Source organism: Lepidochelys kempii, chromosome 24 (assembly GCF_965140285.1).
Source record: "Lepidochelys kempii isolate rLepKem1 chromosome 24, rLepKem1.hap1, whole genome shotgun sequence".
Lineage (NCBI taxonomy): Eukaryota > Metazoa > Chordata > Testudines > Cheloniidae > Lepidochelys > Lepidochelys kempii.
Window position 1 is genome coordinate 1,815,646 of NC_136403.1, and position 19,970 is coordinate 1,835,615.

Consider the following 19,970-nt stretch of genomic DNA (forward strand, 5'->3'; position numbering starts at 1 on the left):
TGCTGGCCCTGCTTTTTATATGCAGGAAAAGTTGTGGCACAGGTGGGTTGTGCAGTTTTTATAGCATGTTGAGTGGGCGGGGGGCTAGGCAAGAAACCATAGCTGCCTGTGGGGCGCTGATGCACTAGCCGCCTGATCACATGCAGCACGGCCCCCAGCAGCTGTTGGGGGACAGGCCGGGGGTGTGTGCAGCCGGCAGGGCTCCTCGCGGCTGGGAGAGAGGCACAAACCTCCTGTGGCTGGAGGAGGGAAAACATTTCTGGAGCCTCTTCCCCAGGGGTTTTAAAGGCCTCGCGTCCCCGCTCCTGCCAGCTGGCCTTGTGCAGCACTGGCTGGCTCCAGGGCACGGCTGGTGCCGCTTTCCTTGCCCCAGGGCTGATCTGCCTGTTGGGGGCCATCCTCGGGCAGGAGTCAGAGACGCCTTCAGGCCCGGCAGCCTCCTTGCCTGGCCCCGCTGTAATATTTGCAGGCTGCATGGAATCGGGGAGCTTCCTGCAAACTGCAGAGAGCCAGTCCACAGCTCCAGCCCCCAACGGACCAGCCCCACGGCCCAGGGCTCTATACGCATCTGTCATGAGAGGACTGCGGATTCGGCCCAGCCTGGGGTCCGTCCTGTCAGACCCACTCTGCAGCCAAGCAGGACTGAAGGTAGACAGAGCAATGGCAGCCAGGGGCAGGAAGGGGGTGGCAGGTTTCAGGAGCCTGGCTCGCTCTGTGCTGCTGAGGAAAGGAGGCCACTGGCTGACATAGCAGAGTTAGCACAATTAGCCTTTGGAACTCTCTGCCACAAGCTCTCATTTAGGCCAAGGACTCAGCTGGATGCAGACAGTTTCATGGAGAACAGAAATATCCAGTTACACAAAATAACCCAGAGAAAAGCTCCTGTCTCAGGGTGTGAACCTGGCTCCAGCAGGTGACCCCACAGGGCAGGGGTCCTGCACTTCCCCCAACCAGCCGCTGGCATGGACAGGACACCAGGGCAGACGGCCCTAGGCTCTGCTCTGCTCCCATGGGACTGAGCCCAGGAATGGGACCCAGGCATCCTGTCTCCCTCTCTGCAGCATGACCCGAAAACCTCACCTCCCTGCCCAGCTAGGCCGTGGCTCACTGGGAGCGGGGAGAGGGTGGTGGAGCAGCTGCTGGGACAGAGCTTCAAGAACAGAAAGCACCAGGTAACCAGGTCTGAGTCGCAGCCTCCGCTGCAGGGAAAGAAACCAGCTGATCTCCCCCTCCCACGCCCCAGCGCGCCCTGGCAGGAAGGAGCAGACATGAGACCAGTGCAAAAAACCCAGATCATTTAAATAACGATTAAAAAAGCCACATGAAGTGTCTGAATTCCAGCTCATGGAGGGCCCAGTGCATGGGAGGAAATCGGACCACTTACCCGGCTCCTTCCCCGAGCCTGGCCCGGGAGTGAGACGCTCCCCATGGTGCAAACCCAGCCGACCTCTGGCGCTCCTGGGAACGGCAGAGCCAATAAGCTGCACCTACAGAGCTGGCCACAACCATGTTCCCTGCAGCGGGCGAAGGGGGCCAGGCCCTGGCAGTGCCATGCTGGGATTTTTGGTACTTTTAGTTAGTTGTGGAGCACTACCAAATTCACAGTCCATTTTGGTCAATTTCACGGTTATAGGACTTAAAAAACCATCAATTTAATGATTTCAGCTATTTAAATCTGAAATTTCAGGGTGTTGTCATTGTCGGGGTCCTGACCCAAACAGGAGTTGCGGGGGGGGGGTCGCAAGGTTATTGTGGGGGGGTCGCAGTACTGTCACCCCGACTTCTGCGCTGCTGCCTGCAGGGCTGGGCCCTGGGTCAGCAGCTGCCGCTCTCCAGCCGCAACCCCCCCTACGATAACCTTGCGACGCCCCCCCCACCCCGCAACTCCTGATTGGGTCAGGACCCCATTTGAGAGACGCTGGTCTCCTCTGTGAAATCTGTATCGTCAGGGTAAAAGCACACCAAAGACCCAACTTCATGGGGGGAGACCAGATTTCACGGCCCGTGACGCATTTTTCATGGCTGTGAATTTGGTAGGGCCCTAGTTATTTGGCTTTTTATTACAAATTAAATTAAACCACCCCAAGAAGCGAGTGCGACCGGGAGGGGTTTCATGGGGAGGGAGAGTGGCCGCCCACAACCTGCTCCCTGCGGGGCACCACCTGGCCGAGTGCTGGGCAAAGGGGTGAGATGAAGCGGAGGGGTGGGGTGGGTGGATGGAGCGGGGAAGGGGAGGATAAAACGTCACCGGCTCCTCGCCTCCTAGATCACAGAGATGGAAGAGACCCAGCAGGCTAGACAGTCCCTGGCCTGTCGGCGTGCCCACGCCCCCAGGTGCCACGTCTCCAGGGCGAGCCGTGGCAGAGCCCAGAGGGGACCAGCAGATCGGGGCAGTTGCTCCCTTGTTAAGAGTCTCGACAGAGCCCAGAGACTCCCTGAAGCCGGGGCTGGCTTGCTTTGGCTCCGGGGTGGCAGCCGGTTCAAGGCTCAGTGGGAGGGGCAGAATCGTGGGGGAGGGGCGAGTCCTGGCACCCCACATGGTAAGATAAGGCCCCACGGATGCTCATTGACTGAAGGCAGTGCCGGCCCTTTACGTCAGAGGCTGGAAGCCACCGTCCCGCCAGCCCCGCTAGTTGACGGGCCCCGGGTCGGCCATGGGCATGGTGTGCAGCACCTCGTCCAGCAGCTGCAGGGCCCGGTGCAGGTGCACCTCGATCCAGCAGGGGGTGTGCTTGATGCTCTGGCGGGGGTAGTCTGGCCCCCAGCCCTTGACGAAGCTCAGACGCAGGATGCAGAGACGCCGGAGGTCGTCCACCCCGATCCCGGCGGCAGCGGAGAGGCCTGGGGAGGGGGCAAAGGAGAGACAGCCAGGGCCGGAGTGCGGGGGACTCGGGCCCCTCCCCTACTGCTGGGACGTACCCGGGGGTCTTGGCTCCCAGCCATCAGACCCCACTCCCCTCCCAGAGCTGAGAAGAGAACCCAGGAGTCCTGGCTCCCCGCCCCGCTCTCACCCGTCAGGCTCCACTCCCCTTCCAGAGCTGGGAAGGGAACCCAGGAGTCCTGGCTCCCAGCCCCGCCCCACCCCACTCTCACTCGTCAGACCCCACTCCCCTTCCAGAGCTGGGAAGAGAACCCAGGAGTCCTGGCTCCCCGCCCCGCTCTCACCCGTCAGACCCCACTCCCCTCCCAGAGCTGGGAAGAGAACCCAGGAGTCCTGGCTCCCCACCCCGCTCTCACCCGTCAGACCCCACTCCCCTCCCAGAGCTGGGAAGAGAACCCAGGAGTCCTGGCTCCCCGCCCCGCTCTCACCCGTCAGACCCCACTCCCCTCCCTGAGTTGGGAAGGGAACCCAGGAGTCCTGGCTCCCAGCCCCGCCCCGCCCCGCTCTCACCCGTCAGACCCCACTCCCCTTCCAGAGCTGGGAAGAGAACCCAGGAGTCCTGGCTCCCAGCCCCGCTCTCACCCGTCAGACCCCACTCCCCTCCCAGAGCTAGGAAGAGAACCCAGGAGTCCTGGCTCCCAGCCCCGCCCTCCACCACCCACTAGGCCCCCAGCTGCTCCCTTGTTCCCAGTGGCACCTCCCAGACCCATGGCCACGCAGCCCCCCGCCCGCTCTACCCCCGGCACACCCAGCTGCCAGACCCTCCCCCAGTCTGGACCGGGCCCCGGCCACTTACTAACAGCCGGCGCGATGCCGCCCACGGAGCCAGGCCCCGGGATGTTCCCCGCGACCGCCGCGGCCTGGGCCGTGGCCGCCGCTTGGGCCGTGGCCGCCTGCTGCTGCATCTGGCGGTGGCAATGCCGCAGGTCGAACACCTGGGGGGGCGAGAACGTCAGCGCCGAGCTGGATGCGGCAGAGCCCGGCGTGGCCAAAGGCTCTGTGCGCGCCCCCCCCCGTACCTTGATGTAGGCGCCGGGGTAGATCTTGTGCACGGCGTCGCCCGGGGCGCGCCCGGCCTCCCGGTCCAGGTAGTAGCTCTGCACGAAGACGGCGTGGTCGCTCAGGCAGCGCATCCAGACGTCGCCCTCGCCCCGGCACTCCAGCTGCACCCCCTTGCCGATGTGCAGCCTGCGGCACAGGAAGCCTGGCTCAGCCCGGCACCCGGGCGGGGGGGGGGGGGGGGGCCCGCCCTGCCCCCGCCCTGCCCCCGCCTCCCCCTCACCTGGCCCGCTCGCTGGCGTCCGTGCGGTGCACGTTGGAGAGCTGCCCCAGGCAGAAGCGGTCGCCCCCCGAGGGGTCCACGTAGCCGTCCACCGTCACCACGGGGCAGCTGGACGGCACCTTGAAGATCTCCCCGACCTGCACGTCCATCTCGAAGTAGGCGATGGAGCACCAGAACTCCGGACCTGCGGGGGGCAAAGGTCACGCAGGCGGGAGGCCTGGGGGGGGCAGGTGGGAGGCCTGGGGGGGCGGGGGGGCAGGCGGGAGGCCTGGGGGGGGCGGGGGGGATCCGTGGCTGCGTCACTTACCCGGGTGGCTGGAGACGGGCTGCTGGTAGGGGGCCGCGTTATGGTGCGGGGGCCCTGGGGGGGACAGAGAAGGGCTCGGTCAGGCAGGGCAGACAGGAGGGCAGGGGGAGCGGAGGCAGCTGGGGCTGGCCGGGGGGCAGGGCCTGAGCCTTGGTGCCGGGTTCCAGCCCCAGCAGGGCGCGTAGGTAACAGGCAGGCGAAGGGCTCTGCCCCCCCCCTTCGCTCCCTCCTCCCCAGGCGTGGCTGCGTTTCTCTCGCCGGGGGGGGCTATGGAAATAGGGAGCGATTGGCTGCCGTGGACCGGGGCCAGGCTCACCCCCCCCCCGTGCCCGCCCCCCAGCGCTCTGCCCCCCGCCCGACGTACAGTAGTGGTTGGGGTGATGGAGCGGGGGCTGCGGGTGGCTCCGTCCGTTCTGCTGCGGCGGTGGTGGAGGGGGCGGCGGGGGGGTGGGCTGTTGGCCCCCCAGGCTGGGGGTGTAGACCGCGGTGCTGCTGCCCGTCCAGCTGGCTGTCTTGCCTGAGAAGGGGGCAGAGAGTGAGGGCCCCGCCCCATGCAGGAGAGCCCAATGCCCTGCCCCCCCCCCCGCCCGGGGACACCCCCCCTCTGTGCTGCACCCCTGAGATGGGGGAGGAATTTGGGGCACGCCCGTGCCAGGCCCTTTCCAGCGATTCCTCTGCTGGCTGTGGGCAGTTCTGGGGTGGCCCCCCACCTCTGCCAACTGGAGTCGGCCAGCTGGTCCCCCTGCGCTGCGGCCAACCTGGGGGAGTTTGAGTGGAGCCCGGTACTCACTGTGGTAGGACTGCTTGGGGGGCATGGGGTAGCCGTTCTGCTGCGAGGCTGGTGGGGCCGGGGGTGGGGTGGGTGCCACGGGCTGGCGCGGGGAGGCGATCTGCTGCAGTCCCTCGCCGTGTGCCATGGACAGCAGGGGGCCCCCGGAGGCCACTGCTGGGGAGGCGGGGGGGGAGAGAGACACCGATCACCCGGCTGCCGTCCCCCCAAACCTGCCCTAGTCCGCCCGAGATGGGGCCCCGGGGGCAAGGGCAAACAGCCCCCCCGCCTCATTCTCAGACTCGCCCCCCAATCCAGCCTGAGTGCCACCCGATGGGCAGGGGACCCCGTCACGGCCCTTCTGGGGTCTGTGCTTTTAACGCAGGGGGTGGGGGGCGCTTGGGACGCCCTCCGGGCTCCAGGCCAGTCCAGAGACAGAATCTGCTCCTCCCCACACTCCCCCCCGCCCCCCCAGCAGCTCCCTCCCAGCCCAGGGGCTCTCCCCGCCCTCCACAGAAGGGCCTGGCGCTGTACTCACCCGGGGGTGACATGGTCAGGGTGGGGTAGATGTTTACAGGGGCACGGGGGGGCTCGGGCAGCTGGAGGGGGGGCAGCGGCTGGCAGTAGGACTCAGCGGGGGGCATCCCCCGGGGGGGGTGCTTGGCCCCCGAGCCATGGTCGCTGGCGGGGGAGCCAAGCCCCGTGGGCACCTCCATCTGGACACAGTCATGGACAAACTCCTCCTTCACCAGGCGGGCAGGGGGTGCTGCAGTGGGGGGGAGAAACCATGGGGTCACTGCCTGCAGGGCTGGGGGTGACTGCCATCACGGGGCCCCCACAGCGTTACAAGGACGCGCAGCTCTCCACACACCCTGGGGCTCTGCTCCCTCCCCCCCCCAGGGCCCTGCTCCCCCCGGTGTCACAGGGACCCCCAGCTCCACACCGCTGGGGCTCTGCCCTCCCCATGTCATAGGGGCACCCCAGACCCCCCCAGGAGAGACGCAGCCAGGGGTGGCATGTGGGGAGGCTCTGCAGGGACCTCCCAGCCCCCCTGGCAGTGACAGCCCCGGCCCAGCCCCACACCAGGCCCCTCACCTGTGTTCTGGATGCTCAGACCTGCAGCAGAGAGAGAAGGGCGCATTAGCCAGGTGTCAGGGGGAAGCCCGTGCACGACTTGGGGCGGGGGGCCAGCTGTGAACGGCCTGCCCCAGTGCAAGGGGCACGCGCTGCTCCAGGCCCTGTGGTGCCGTTCCCCCGGCTCCCTCCGCATGGTCGGGTGGGGGCACCATGCACCCCAGCAGCACCGTGGGCTCCCACACTGCCAGAGCCCCCCACACCTGGCTCCCGGCTCCCCAGAGGGCTTGACATGAAAGGGGGGGATGTTCCCCCCAACCTCTGGGAGCTGCGCCACCCCCAACCCTGATACCCAGGTACCGAGAAGGCCCTGCCATGCCCACCCCGGACGGGCCCAGCCAGCCCGGTGCCCCCTGGCCCTGCATCCCCAGGGGCACGGGCTCCGTGCCAGGCCCCGCACCCAGCCGCTCACCCAGGCCTGGCGACACCACGCGCTCGTAGTGGTAAGGGTTCACGCAGACGCTGTCGTACTTGAGGTCGAAGGCGAACTGGCAGAACTTGACGTGCTTCAGCTCGTTCTTGTGCAGGTCGGGCCAGCGCCAGAGCCGGGCGTAGATCACATGGGGGAAGCCCTTCCGGCCGGCCACCTGGGTGGAGAGTCGGGGAGCCGGGCAGCCAGGACTCCTGGGTTCTAACCCAGCTCGGGGAGGGGGGTCTGGGGGTTAGGGAGAGAGGGGCTGGGAGCCAGGACTCCTGGGATCTAACCTAGCTCTGGGAGGGGAGAGGGGTCTGGGGTGGGGGTTAGAGCAGAGGGGGCTGGGAGCCAGACTCCTGGGTTCTATCCCTGGCTCTGGAGGGGAGTGGAGTCTGGGGTGGGGGTTAGAGCAGCGGGGGCTGGGAGCCAGGACTCCTGGGTTCTATCCCTGGCTCTGGGAGGGGAGTGGGGTCTGGGGGGTTTAGAGCAGCGGGGGCTGGGAGCCAGGACTCCTGGGTTCTATCCCTGGCTCTGGGAGGGGAGTGGAGTCTGGGGGATTTAGAGCAGCGGGGGCTGGGAGCCAGGACTCCTGGGTTCTATCCCTGGCTCTGGGAGGGGAGTGGGGTCTGGGGGGTTTAGAGCACCGGGGGCTGGGAGCCAGGACTCCTGGGTTCTATCCCTGGCTCTGGGAGGGGAGTGGAGTCTGGGGGATTTAGAGCAGCGGGGGCTGGGAGCCAGGACTCCTGGGTTCTATCCCTGGCTCTGGGAGGGGAGTGGGGGTCTGGGGTGGGGGTTAGAGCAGCGGGGGGCTGGGAGCCAGGACTCCTGGGTTCTATCCCTGCTCTGGGATGTGGAACACCAGATCCATGTTTTTCACTGGGGGCTAGATGCAGCCTCTGCCCCCGTATAGCCAGCAGTCTCGCAGCACCTGTGCCCAGGGGACCCTGGCGTCCTGCCTGTGGGCGATGGGACAAGGTGGGGTGGAGGCCGGGCTGCTGGAGAACGGGCACCAGGGAGGAGAGACAGACCCCGGCGGATGGGACCATGCTCCCTCCCCACCCCCTTCGCCCCCCAGCACAGCCCCAGGGCCCCGCAGACACAGGCAGGAGCTGGGGCTGTGCAGCCCACTCCCCCCCCATCCGCTTCTCCAGACGTAATCGGACACCCCCCGCCCCCCTAAGTCCTGCCCACTCCTCGCCCAGGCCTTTGTTTATCTATTGTGAGGACGTGTCAAAACCCATCCAGTCACAGGGCTGCGGTGGCGCCGTCCTGACCCCCCATCCCCATGGGGCCCCATCTCCACCGCAGAGCTCCCCCTCCCCCCGTCACCACTGCCCCCTGCAACCCCCCATGCAAGGCCTCCCCCCCTGCAATTCTCCCCTGCAGCGCCCCCCCACACGACAGAGCTCCCCCTCTCCCAATCACCACTGCCCCTGCAACCCCCCCCCCGCAGGGCCCCTCCCCCACCACAGTGCTCCCCCCAACAACCTCCCCCCCCCGCAGGGCCCCTCCCCCATCACAGAGCTCCCCCTGGCAACCTCCCCCCCCCGGAGGGCCCCTCCCCCACCACAGAGCTCCCCCCGCACCTCCCCCCCGCAGGGCCCCTCCCCCACCACAGAGCGCCCCCCGCAACCTCCCCCCCCCGCAGGGCCCCTCCCCCACCACAGAGCTCCCCCCGCAACGCCCCTCCCCCCTGCAATCCTCCCCTGCACTGCCCTCCCCCATCACTGCCCCCTGCAACCCCCCCCTGCATGGCCCCTCCCCCATCACTGCCCCCCTGCAACCCCCCCTGCAGGGCCCCTCCCCCATCACTGCCCCCTGCAACCCCCCTGCAGGGCCCCTCCCCCATCACCACTGCCCCCTGCAACCCCCCCCGCCAGGGCCCCCCCCCCACCACAGAGCTCCCCCTGCAACCTCCCCCCCCCCGCAGGGCCCCTCCCCCCTGCAATCCTCCCCTGCAGGGCCCCTCCCCCATCACCACTGCCCCCCTGCAACCCCCCTGCAGTGCCCCCCCACACAACAGAGCTCCCCTCTCCCATCACCACTGCCCCCCTGCAACCCCCCCGCAGGGCCCCTCCCTACCACAGAGCTCCCCCTGCAACCTCCCCCCACAGGGCCCCCTCCCCCCTGCACTGCCCCTCCCCCATCACTGCCCCCCGCAACCCCCCCTGCAGTGCCCCTCCCCCACCACAGAGCTCCCCCTCCCCCATCATCACTGCCCCCTGTAACCCCCCCCACAGGGCCCCTCCTCCATCACTGCCCCCTGCTACACCCCCCAACACACAGGGTCCCCTCCCCCATCAGAGCTCTCCCTCCCTGTCACCACTGCCCCCTGCAACCCCCTTGCAGGGCCCCCTCCCCATCACAGAGCTGCCCCTCCCCCACCATTGCCCCTCCTACACCTCCCCTAGGGCTCCCTCCCCATTACAGAGCTCCCCCTTTGGCCCCTGCTACCCCCCTGCAGTGCCCCTCCCCTATCCAGAGCTCCCTCCTCCTCTGCCCCCTGCAAACCCCCCCCCCAGGAACCAGCCTCCCCAACCCACCACACCAAGTGCCCCCCTCCCCTGCTCCCACCTCCTACAAACAGCCCGTGGCTCCCCCTCAAACCCGACACCTCACAGAGCACCCCCCAGGGACCCCACCCCTCAGCCCCAGTCAGCAGAGGGGCTGCAGCTCCCGCTGGGCCCGCAGCAGCCCCCTGCCCCCACCCCCTCTGCCCCTGGGAGGGCACAGCACCTTGGCACCCTGCCCCCGGCAGAGCCACTAGGGGGCGCTGCTTAATGGGGCACAGCAACCCCACCCCACCCCACCCCACCCCAGGCTACAGAGCCCCTCCCCCCGGGGCCAAGAGGGGAAAACGGAGACAAGTCCCCCCCGCCCCCACACCAGGGGAGCCCATCTGTACTGGTCGGGGGTCGGCAGTGCAGGGGGGGGGGGATGAGGGGTCTGCTTTGGGGCAGCCCATCTCTTCGGAGGGGGGAAAACACGGGGGGGGGAGGGGGGAAAGGACTCCTGGGCCTCCCAGCTCAGCCGGCCCCCGTCTCCCATCGTGGGGTGGGGGGCTGCCCCACATGAGCTTGGCCCACGGCTGCTGACTCCAGACCCCACCCCCCTCCTCCTGCTGCCTTTGATGCTGCCAGACAGTGACTCATCCCGGGAAAGGGGGGGTCCGGCGCAGAGCCAGGGGAGGGGAGGGGGGCACCCGGAGCCAGCTGCTCACAGGGAGGAGTGGCCTCCGCCCGGCCCCAAGGCACCCCAGGGGCGCTCCCCCAGTGCCAGCCCCCTTCCTCCCCTCACCCCCCATCCCGCTCTCGGCCCCCTGCCCTCCCGGCTCCCAGGGGCCTCGACCCCCCGACCCTGAGAGCCAGTCACAAGAACCCAGGGCAAGCAAGCAAGAGGCCAGGCCCCCGCGCTGGTTTGGGGGGCACCGGTGGGGTAGCTGGGCGCCCCGACTCCTGGGTTGTTCTCCCCAGCTCTGGGTGGGGAGTAGAGTTTAGTGGGTAGAGCAGGGGGGGCTGGGAGCCCCGGACGCCTGGGTTCTCTCCTGATTCTGTGAGAGGAGTAGAGTCTAGTGGGTTAGAGCAGGGGGTGGAGCCAGGACTCCTAGGATCTATCCCCAGATCTGGGAGGGGAGTGGGGTCTAGTGGTTGGGGGGGGGGCTGGGCTCCCGGACTCCTGGGTTCTCTGCCCTCCCGGTGCGGGGAGCCCCCTCACCTGCAGCCGCCCATCCAGGGTTGCGCTGGATGGTGACGCACTTGCTGGGGTGGGCGCCGTTGGTGGTGATGGCCGTGATGAGCGAGTCCAGCTCGTCCTTCTTCTCCTTCAGCTTCTTCACCAGGCTCTCGATCGCTCCGCTTGGCGAAGGGTCTCGTTCTCCCCGCCCTGCCGGTGGCACATCAGGCTGTGGACGATGCTCAGGCAGGCGTCGTTGCTGGTGGGGGCGTTCAGGGACATGGTGCCGCTCGGCCTGCAGAGACAGGGCAGGCGTCACCCCCCGGGCCCAGCACCGCCCGGCTCCGGGAGGGGACCGAGCAGCGGCCTGGGCGCCAGGACCACCGGTAACATGCCAGTCTCAGCAGGCAGCCCCCCGACCCCACGGGCCCTGCCAGATACACGCCCGAGCCCTCCGGCGACGCGGCTGGGCCCAAGCCCTTGCCCGGGTCAGGCTACTGCAGTGCCAGCTCCCAGCAAGGTCCGGAGAGGGCCCCGGGCCCCGAGGATGGGGGAAAGGCTCCTAGCAGAGCCAGGAAACAGCCCCGCTCCTCTGCTGAGCTTCAGCTCCCCAGCGCCCCGGCTCTAGTGGGTAGAGGGGGTGGCTGGAGAATCAGGACTCCTGGGTTCCACTCCCAGCTCTGCCTCACCGGGCCGCCCGAGCCCCCCAGTGCTGGAGCCTCCGGCCACGGCTGCCCTGTGCAGACCCTGCGGCTCCGCCCCCCCAGACAGAACGAGGGACACGCAACCCTCCCCCGGACCCTCCCCGACGCCCCAGGTAACTGCAGCACCAGGGATCGGCTGCCTGATGTCCATCAACCGACTCCCAGCCCTGGGAGAGGGACGCAGGGAACTGGGGCAAAGGGGGCTTCCCAGCCCTGCCACAGCCCCATCCCACCAATGACCTTGGGCCCATCGCTGCACCTCTCTGGGGCTCAGTTTCCCCATAATGCTCCTTCCGTTCTCCCTCCCTGTATCTATTCACACTGCCAGCTCTTCTCGGCAGGGACGGTCTCACTCTGAGCCAGCGCCATGCCCAGCCTGACCCCCCCGATCCTGGCGTCGGGTTGTGTGGTGCCTGGCCTGGGCCCCCAATCCCAGTGCAGGGTCTGCCCAGCACCCAGCCTGGCCAGGGCCCCGATCCCAGTGCAGGGTCTGCCCCAGCACCCAGCCTGGCCAGAGGCCCCGATCCCAGTGCAGGGTCTGCCCAGCACCCAGCCTGGCCAGGGGCCCCGATCCCAGTGCAGGGTCTGCCCAGCACCTAGCCTGGCCAGGGGCCCCGATCCCAGTGCAGGGTCTGCCCAGCACCCAGCCTGGCCAGGGGCCCCGATCCCAGTGCAGGGTCTGCCCAGCACCCAGCCTGGCCTGGGCCCCGATCCCAGTGCAGGGTCTGCCCAGCACCCAGCCTGGCCAGGGGCCCCCAATCCCAGTGCAGGGTCTGCCCAGCACCCAGCCTGGCCTGGGCCCCGATCCCAGTGCAGGGTCTGCCCAGCACCCAGCCTGGCCAGGGGCCCCGATCCCAGTGCAGGGTCTGCCCAGCACCCAGCCTGGCCTGGGCCCCCGATCCCAGTGCAGGGTCTGCCCAGCACCCAGCCTGGCCAGGGGCCCCCAATCCCAGTGCAGGGTCTGCCCAGCACCCAGCCTGGCCTGGGCCCCGATCCCAGTGCAGGGTCTGCCCAGCACCCAGCCTGGCCTGGGCCCCCGATCCCAGTGCAGGGTCTGCCCAGCACCCAGCCTGGCCTGGGCCCCCGATCCCAGTGCAGGGTCTGCCCAGCACCCAGCCTGGCCAGGGGCCCCGATCCCAGTGCAGGGTCTGCCCAGCGCCCAGCCTGGCCTGGGCCCCCGATCCCAGTGCAGGGTCTGCCCAGCGCCCAGCCTGGCCAGGGGCCCCTGATCCCAGTGCAGGGTCTGCCCAGCACCCAGCCTGGCCAGGGGCCCCCGATCCCAGTGCAGGGTCTGCCCAGCACCCAGCCTGGCCTGGGCCCCGATCCCATTGCAGGGTCTGCCCAGCACCCAGCCTGGCCTGGGCCCCGATCCCAGTGCAGGGTCTGCCCAGCACCCAGCCTGGCCTGGGCCCCCGATCCCAGTGCAGGGTCTGCCCAGCACCCAGCCTGGCCTGGGCCCCCGATCCCAGTGCAGGGTCTGCCCAGCACCCAGCCTGGCCAGGGGCCCCGATCCCAGTGCAGGGTCTGCCCAGCGCCCAGCCTGGCCTGGGCCCCCGATCCCAGTGCAGGGTCTGCCCAGCACCCAGCCTGGCCAGGGGCCCCTGATCCCAGTGCAGGGTCTGCCCAGCGCCCAGCCTGGCCAGGGGCCCCGATCCCAGTGCAGGGTCAGCCCAGCACCCAGCCTGGCTTGGTGGCCCGACCCCGGCCCAGGGTCTGTGTGGTGCCCGGCCTAGGCGGGGCCCACAAGACATTGCAGCCAGACAGATAACCATGAGCTGCGCTGGTGCTGGACGGCCACAGACAGACCCACGGATGGACAGGCCAACCTGCAGCAAAGCTAACCCCGGAGGCTGCAGACCAGCACAGTGCCCAGGCATCACACTGAGCCCACACTGGATCCTGCCTCTGGGGATGGAGCACCGGAGAGGCTGGATTTGCTGGGGCCCAGGAGAGGTCTCTGGCCCCGGCTCTCAGGAAAGGCTGTAAAGAATTAGGGAAAACAGGAGCAACCAGCCCCTCCTCACCAGTGCATCCAGCTCCGCAGGGAGACGCCGAGACGGGAATTAACCACATTAAAAGGGAGACTGGGTCTGCGGGGAAGGTCACGGGCGGGTCAGAGCTCACACAGCCTGACGGAGCGGATGGGGGGGGCGTCCCCCTACACAGGGATCGCACAGGGCGGGGGATCGGGTGGGTCCCAGCACTAGAGGATTGGCCCCGGCACCCACAGACAGACGGCCACGTACAGGGCTTGTCAGAGCATTTCCGGCACAGTGTGCCATGCACTGGTTAGAGCAGGGGGCTAAGAGCTAGGACTCCTGGGTTCTCTGCCCAGCTGTGGGAGAAGAGTGGGGTCTAGTGGTTAGAGCAGCATGGGTGGGGGGCACTGGGAGCCCAGACTCCTGGGTTCTATCCCCAGCTAGAGGGTGTGAGGCGACCCCCTTGTCCTGTCATGCAGAGGGCTCCCCACTGCTCTCGAGTGCTGGGCTGGGCACCCTGTGGGCACAAGGGGAACAGGGCAGAGAACCAGCCTGGCTGTGTGCGTGGCCAGGAGCATCTGGCCCTGCTGGGGGAAGTGGAGAGCACAAGGGTGCCCTGAACTAGGCAGAGCCCCCTGCATTTCAGTCCTGTGTCTTCCCTAACGAAGCAACGGCCTCGTTTCTCTGGGACACCGACTGGGGTGGGGGTGTCTCATCCCGTCCCAGCTCCATGCACTCACTTGGGACCCGAACGGGGGGTTCCGCAATCATCCCGGGACAGCAGCCAGAGCTCTGCTCCTCGGGGGCAGGACGGGGCCCCAGTGCTGCTGGTCACAAACGGGCCAAGCCCTGACGGGAAACCCGCCCCCCCATCCCCCCGGCAGGCATGCTCCGACGCCGGCCGCGCCGGGAGATCGCTCACCTCGGGCCGGAGTCGGCTCTGCCAAGCCCACCGCAGAACCCGTGCCGGGGCGCGAACGTGTGTGCGGTGCATGGAGCTGCTCGGCCGGGGGGAGGGCTGCGGGCGGGTGCAGACTAAACACAGCGAGCGGGGCCGGGGTGGGGGGAACGCGCTCGTTAACCCGTCACTCGCTCACTCCCGCCGGGCTCTCCCCCCCCCGGGCCTTTCAGTGCCCGCGGCCCAGATTTAGGGTTTAAGAAGGAACGACCTCTTTCAGGGAGCCCCAAGGCTGAGACGCCCCGTCTCTTCTGCTGTGGGGGGGCACTTTTTATGTTTCTATTCTATTTGTCAGATGGGAATTTAAGCAGAAACCCCCCCCCCCCCACAAAAAAAATCTCCCATTCCCAGCCCCTCTCCCATCTGATAGACACACAGGGCTGGGAGTCGAGGTGGCCCAGCTGGACCCCTCCCCCCGGCTAACACAATCCCAGGGAAACAGAGGAACCCAGAGTGGGAAGACCCCCTTCCCCCCCAGCACAGCCACAGTCCAAGGGGACGGGTCTGGGGTTCCCAGGAGGCCCATTGAGGGTGAGGGGGGAAGGGCTCATTCATTCACTTGCCTGCACTGTCTGAGACACCTTCCCCCCGCACGGGACGCTCCCCAAGTGCCCGTCACACGTCCCCGGCCAGCTGGGCTGCTGAGGGCAGGGGGACGCCAGGGTCTGCACTGATCCTGCCCAGCTCACGCAGGAGTCAAGGGCACAGACAGGCTGGCCATCATCCATGCGCACCGGGAGCAAATCACACCCCCCTGAGACGCTGCATGGGCCCGGCAGCTGTGGTCCTGAGCCCTCAGACCCTCCCCAGCCTGGCGTAGGGTGGGCAACACAACAAAACAACACAAGGCCGGCTGGGCTGGGACCTGCAGACTGGAGTCTGAGTCCTGCTCTGCTACACACTCCCTGCATGGCCCTGGGCCACTCACTTAACCTCGCTGCGCCTCAGTTTCCCACCTGTTCTGTTCCACCTTCCCGGGCTGTACACTCATTGGCTGGGGGGCCATGTCTTGCTGTCGCTCTCTACTGCCCAGAAGCGGGCCCTGATCTTCGCCGGGGCGTCCCCCGCCCAGCACACACCACGCCATGCGTGTCCACAGCCTGATGGGTCCTGCCTATCCCCAGGTTTCACCTCACTTAGAAAAGGGGGGTGCTTACAAAATCCGACATCAAAACACAGAAGTGGCACAGAAGAGCGCTATGGCTGCACACTTGCTGACGGTCTCATGTACCACAGAGTTATAACATGAATCCCCGGGGACAGAAATCTTGTACTTACACTTCAGCGCACAGAGCCGTCTAAACAAGTCATGGTCTGTATGAAAGTTTAGCTTGTACTAACTTTGCTAGTGCTGTTCACGTAGCCTGTTGTGAAACCAGGCAAATCTCCAGCTGAGCTGACGTACCCCCTGGCAGATCCCGGCCTGCCCCAGGGGTACGTTTACCCGGGTTGAGAACCGCTGCCTTAAGCAAAGGGGTTTTGGAGCACTCAAGGGGCTGCTATAATTATTAGTTATTCCCACTACAGAAGCCCCAAGAGCGGGGTCCTCGCGTGCCATGTCCCAGCCCTGAGGATTTACAGTCTAGTCCAGCTGAATCGAATCCATTTCCCTTGGGCGTCCATATTCCAGCCAGAAAGACACCCCCCCACCCCAATATGCTCTGGAAATGCTTCCCCTGCCGACGTAATGCAGTCACCTCTCGGGAGGTGCAGCCGCCGCTCGGAACAGCCCACAGTCAGGGCAGGGAGGGACAGGGGAATGCAGTGGTTTTAGAGGGAATCCAGGGTGGGGGGAGAGGTCACACCCCAAGCATTTGGGACAAGGGCCTTGGGATCCTTTGCGACCGCGCAGGATCAGAACCTGGGTTTCCATCTGATCCGAGACACTGATGGGCAGGGAGAGAAGACCTCAGATGGAAACATCTCTTCACTGACCCGCCTCCCGCCAGGCCTCCGGAAGCCCCCACCTGAGTCTAGCCACCTGCTGCGCATGGGCCCACAGGGCCAGGAGGGACTGAGACGGGTGGGGGGCTCCTCACAGCTCTGCACCCTGGAGGAAGAGACTCCCCCACCTTCCCGGGCCCGGAGTCAGGAGGAAGCTAGCCCGGCGTGTGCAGTCAGAGTTGCCTGTAACACTCCAGCCCGGGCTGGTGCGTAACCCGCGGTGCCCCCTCCTGGAGGCGGAGAGCCTTACCCGGATCTAGGCGTCCCCACTGCCAATCAGGAGTGGTGACCCTATAAGCAATAGGGTGATGCCAGTTTGACACCAACGGGACAGGTGAATTAAGACTAAAAGTCCCCCCTTCCCCCAGGCATTGCACAGGGCCAGGCTGGGGAGAAAGGCCTGCAAACTACACAGCTTCTCAGAGAGGGGTTCCCCCCACAGCTCCTCAGTCTCTCCCCATCTGCACCCCTTTAACTGGCTCCTCCAGGCAGCCCAGCCCAGCCAGCCGACGTTCGCCAGCTGCCACGGCACGAGCCAGGGGCTGTGAAGGGGTTAATGCCTGGTGCTGGACAAACAAGGAGATGACTAAAGGCAGGGCTGACCCGCTGACCCGGGGAGCGAGAACAGCGAGGTTCCTTTGCCCCTTGGGTCCACCGCAGCTGCCAGGGCCCTGATCTGGCCAGCGGAGCCCCTGGGAGGGGTGATGCAGAGAGCCTGGGATCCCGGCCTCATTCGGCCACCGCTTCACCAGCACCACGGCAGAGCATCCCCAGCGGAGTGAGAACCTCGTTCCAGGGGCAGGCTGCCATCCCGCCATTTCACAGACAGGGAACGGAGGCTCAGAGATGGGCCATGCCCAAGGGCAGAGGAAGCCTGTGGAAGAGCCCAGGAGAGAACCCAGGAGTCCGGCTGCTAGGCCCAACCACCCATGGCCTGGGGGAAGAGAATATCAACCACGTGGCTTGAACCGTCCCTCCGGAGCAGATTGCTCGACTCAGCCGATACTTACCGGCCCCAATCCCAACCGCAGACGCCAGGCAGTAGACGCAGCTCCTTCAGGGGAGATGTGAGACTCGCCCCCCTGAATCGAGGCTGGGGGTGCAGTGGGGCCGGTGCGGGCTCAGCTTGCAGGGCGCGTCCCTGCCCGACGGGACGCGGGCAAGACGCAGAGGACGAAAGGGGGGAAGCGGGGAGAGAGGGTCCGGAGGGAACACGTGTCAGTGTGCGCGGGGGAATCATACCCCTGGTCCCGGGGGGCGGGTTCTGGGCCCCGAGCCGCCGTGGGGCATGCGGCACACGCCCTGCATAGGAGGCTCTTGGGCTGCTTAGCCCCGGGAATGCCACAGTGAGGGGTTTCCTGAGGAGTGTGGCTCAGCCACGCAGCACACAGCCCTGCCGCGCCAAGAGAGGGGGGAGTGTCTGGGTGCCGGGGGCCCCTCAGCGTCCGTGGCTCCAGACCCAGCCCAGCGGCCCCAGACACTCCCCAAAAGGAGTTTTGTTATTGTTCCGAGGCCGCCCTGCAGCTCTGAGTCACGGGCGGGCGCGACGCACCCAGGCCCCGCTCCAGGCCCTGGGAAAATCCTTGGCCACGCAGCAGACATAACAAAACTTTAACCCTCGCTCGGCTCGACTTGTCCGAGACGGGAGCCGAAGTGTCCCAGCTCTCCCTCCCCCGGCCCCCCGCAGCTACTGAGGGCCCCCCGCACCCTAGCGCTACAAGTTCAGCTGGGCTGTTGTCTGCGGCTGGACTCCAGGGGGGTGCGCTGCTGGGTCCCACACCAAGGCTCGGGCCACCCCAGCTCCCAGCCAGGCTGCTGCCTGGGCTAAGGGACAAGCAGGAAAAGAAGCCCAATCTCTGCCACCGATCGGCTGCACAGCCTCAGGCCGGTCACGTCCCCCCCCCCGTTGTGCCTCAGTTTCCCCATCATCTAACCCCGGCCTAAGAACCACCTGGTCTCGAGCAAGCCCCAAGGTGCTGGCACCTCAGCGCTCGCCTGTCCCGGGAGAGGCGCATTCCGCACAAGCAGCAAGGCGAGCTGCGGGCATGCGGTCTCAGCCAGCCGGCACCCGCAGCCACCACAGCCTCCCGAGCGGCTTGTGGATCCATGCTTGGGGGGCTAGTCCCGAGGCGCTGGGGGGCGGGCGATGTGAGAGGGGGGCAGGGGAGGACTGCACACAAGCCAAGTGCTGCGTGGAGGGAAATGACGCGATGTGCGGTGCCCTGAAGGAGCTCTGTAAAACGGGGAGCCGACGCACCACGGGGCAGCACCCAGGGGCTACATCAGCACTGGCAGAGTCCTCCGACGGCACCAGGCCAGGGCTAAGTGCTGGCTCAGGCAAGAACTACCCAGGTTTCCCCCGCCTGGCACGGGGCAACCTCCAGAGCGCCAGCCCTCTCCGCTGCACTCTACCAGACCACGAACCTGCCGCTAAACTGCAGCCAGCCCCGGGGCAGACGGCATTCGCTGGGCGCCGGCCCGCAGAGACGCAGCACCACGGGCTGGAAGGGGAAGAGAAAGAAAAATCTTGTACCCGGCTGCAGCTGCAAAGGGGCTGAGCAAGGCGGGATGGAATTTCTCCAGCAGGAAATAGGTTAGGGCACCGGGGCCAACCCCTCGCTTCTCGGGAGACGCGCTGGGGGATCCCGGACACGCAGCTCAACGAACCGAGCGACTGCTACCGGGCCCCATTCCCTGCACCGCCTTGGGCCAGGACTGCCTGACAGGGGAGATCACCCCCGACCCAGCCCCCAACCCTCTCCCTGCACCCGCGAGGGGCCGGGTCAGCACAGACGGCTGGGGAGAGCGACCCCTACCAGCCCCCCCCCCGCTCCCTGCAGCACAGCACAGCTCCCCCTGTTCCCTGGGGTCAGCGCCGGGGGGGGCACCACCCACCCCGCTCCCTGCAGCTCCCTTACGGGGACCCGAATCTCAGTGTGGGACAGGGCGTTAGAACAGCCTGGGCTCAGTGAGGGGGCCCCACGCTCTGATCCCACGGGCCCCGGCATTCAGAGCATCCCCCGAGTTGCCATGCTACGGCCTGCACGCCCCCCTGGGGTGACTGATGGCCCCTTGCCCACCATCCCCTGCCCAGTCACCCACTGGGCTTCTGCCCACAAGTGATGCACCTGAGACAGTGCCCCGGGGGACCCCAGCTGTCGGCACTGCTCCAGGAAGGAGACGCTTCCCAGCTCCCCTCCTCGCCCAGCACCCTGCCAATGCAACTCCCCCATCCAGAGCTTCCACCCTAACCCCCCCAGCCCCAGCCCCAGCCCCAGCCCTGGGAACTGGGCCATCCCTCCTGCTCCGCCAGCGAGCCTATGGTGGGGATTCGGGGAGGGGGACCCCCAGTTCTGACACAGCAGGAGGGACGTGAGCTAAGTCAGTGCCCAGCCATTCGCTAGCCACAGCCGCCCCTCATCTCCCTTCCACAAATGTGTAAACTGAGGCACAGAGCAGGGCAGGGACCTGTCAAGGCTGCAGAGCGAGGCCTTGTCTGTGCTGGGTAGTTCACCGGAAGAAGCTGCTCCGCGTGTGCTGGGGGGACGCTCCTGTTCCGGAACGGGGGGCCCTTTGTCGCTGCAGCGTGCTCCCCAGCACGGACGAGCCAGCTGCAGCCTACACAGGCCGACACAGGGGCCTTGTCTAGATGGGGGATCAAGGGCAGCTACCCCCTCGGGACTAATTAGCACCTTCTAAAACTCAGACAAAGCGGCTGGCCAGCAGCCCCCGTCGAGCTGCCCCAGTTAACCTGCGGGGGAGCTTCCCTGTGCCTCGGCCTCGGCCCACGCGGCTGGGACTCCGGCCTGGCCGAAGCCCGAGTCAGTGCCGGAGCCAGGGTCCCAACACAGGCATTTCCAGCCCCACTCTGACCTGACCACGGCCCAGCCCCAGGGGAGCAGGGGCACAGTGCAGATCCGACAGG

The 19,970-nt window shown here is 67.2% G+C and overlaps 1 protein-coding gene across 1 annotated transcript; it reads right to left on the reverse strand.

Moving 5' to 3' along the window:
* Positions 1–1,280: 1,280 nt before the first annotated feature.
* LOC144929874 (mothers against decapentaplegic homolog 4-like) lies at positions 1,281–14,089 on the reverse strand. The gene is given in 14 exon segments (XM_078850508.1): positions 1,281–2,841; positions 3,678–3,816; positions 3,901–4,069; positions 4,164–4,347; positions 4,471–4,524; positions 4,835–4,987; positions 5,261–5,416; positions 5,778–6,005; positions 6,335–6,355; positions 6,786–6,960; positions 10,503–10,523; positions 10,525–10,638; positions 10,641–10,755; positions 14,066–14,089. Coding segments are annotated over 13 exon segments (1,728 nt in total). The 5' UTR covers positions 10,743–10,755; positions 14,066–14,089; the 3' UTR covers positions 1,281–2,629.
* Between the last annotated feature and the right edge of the window lie 5,881 nt (positions 14,090–19,970).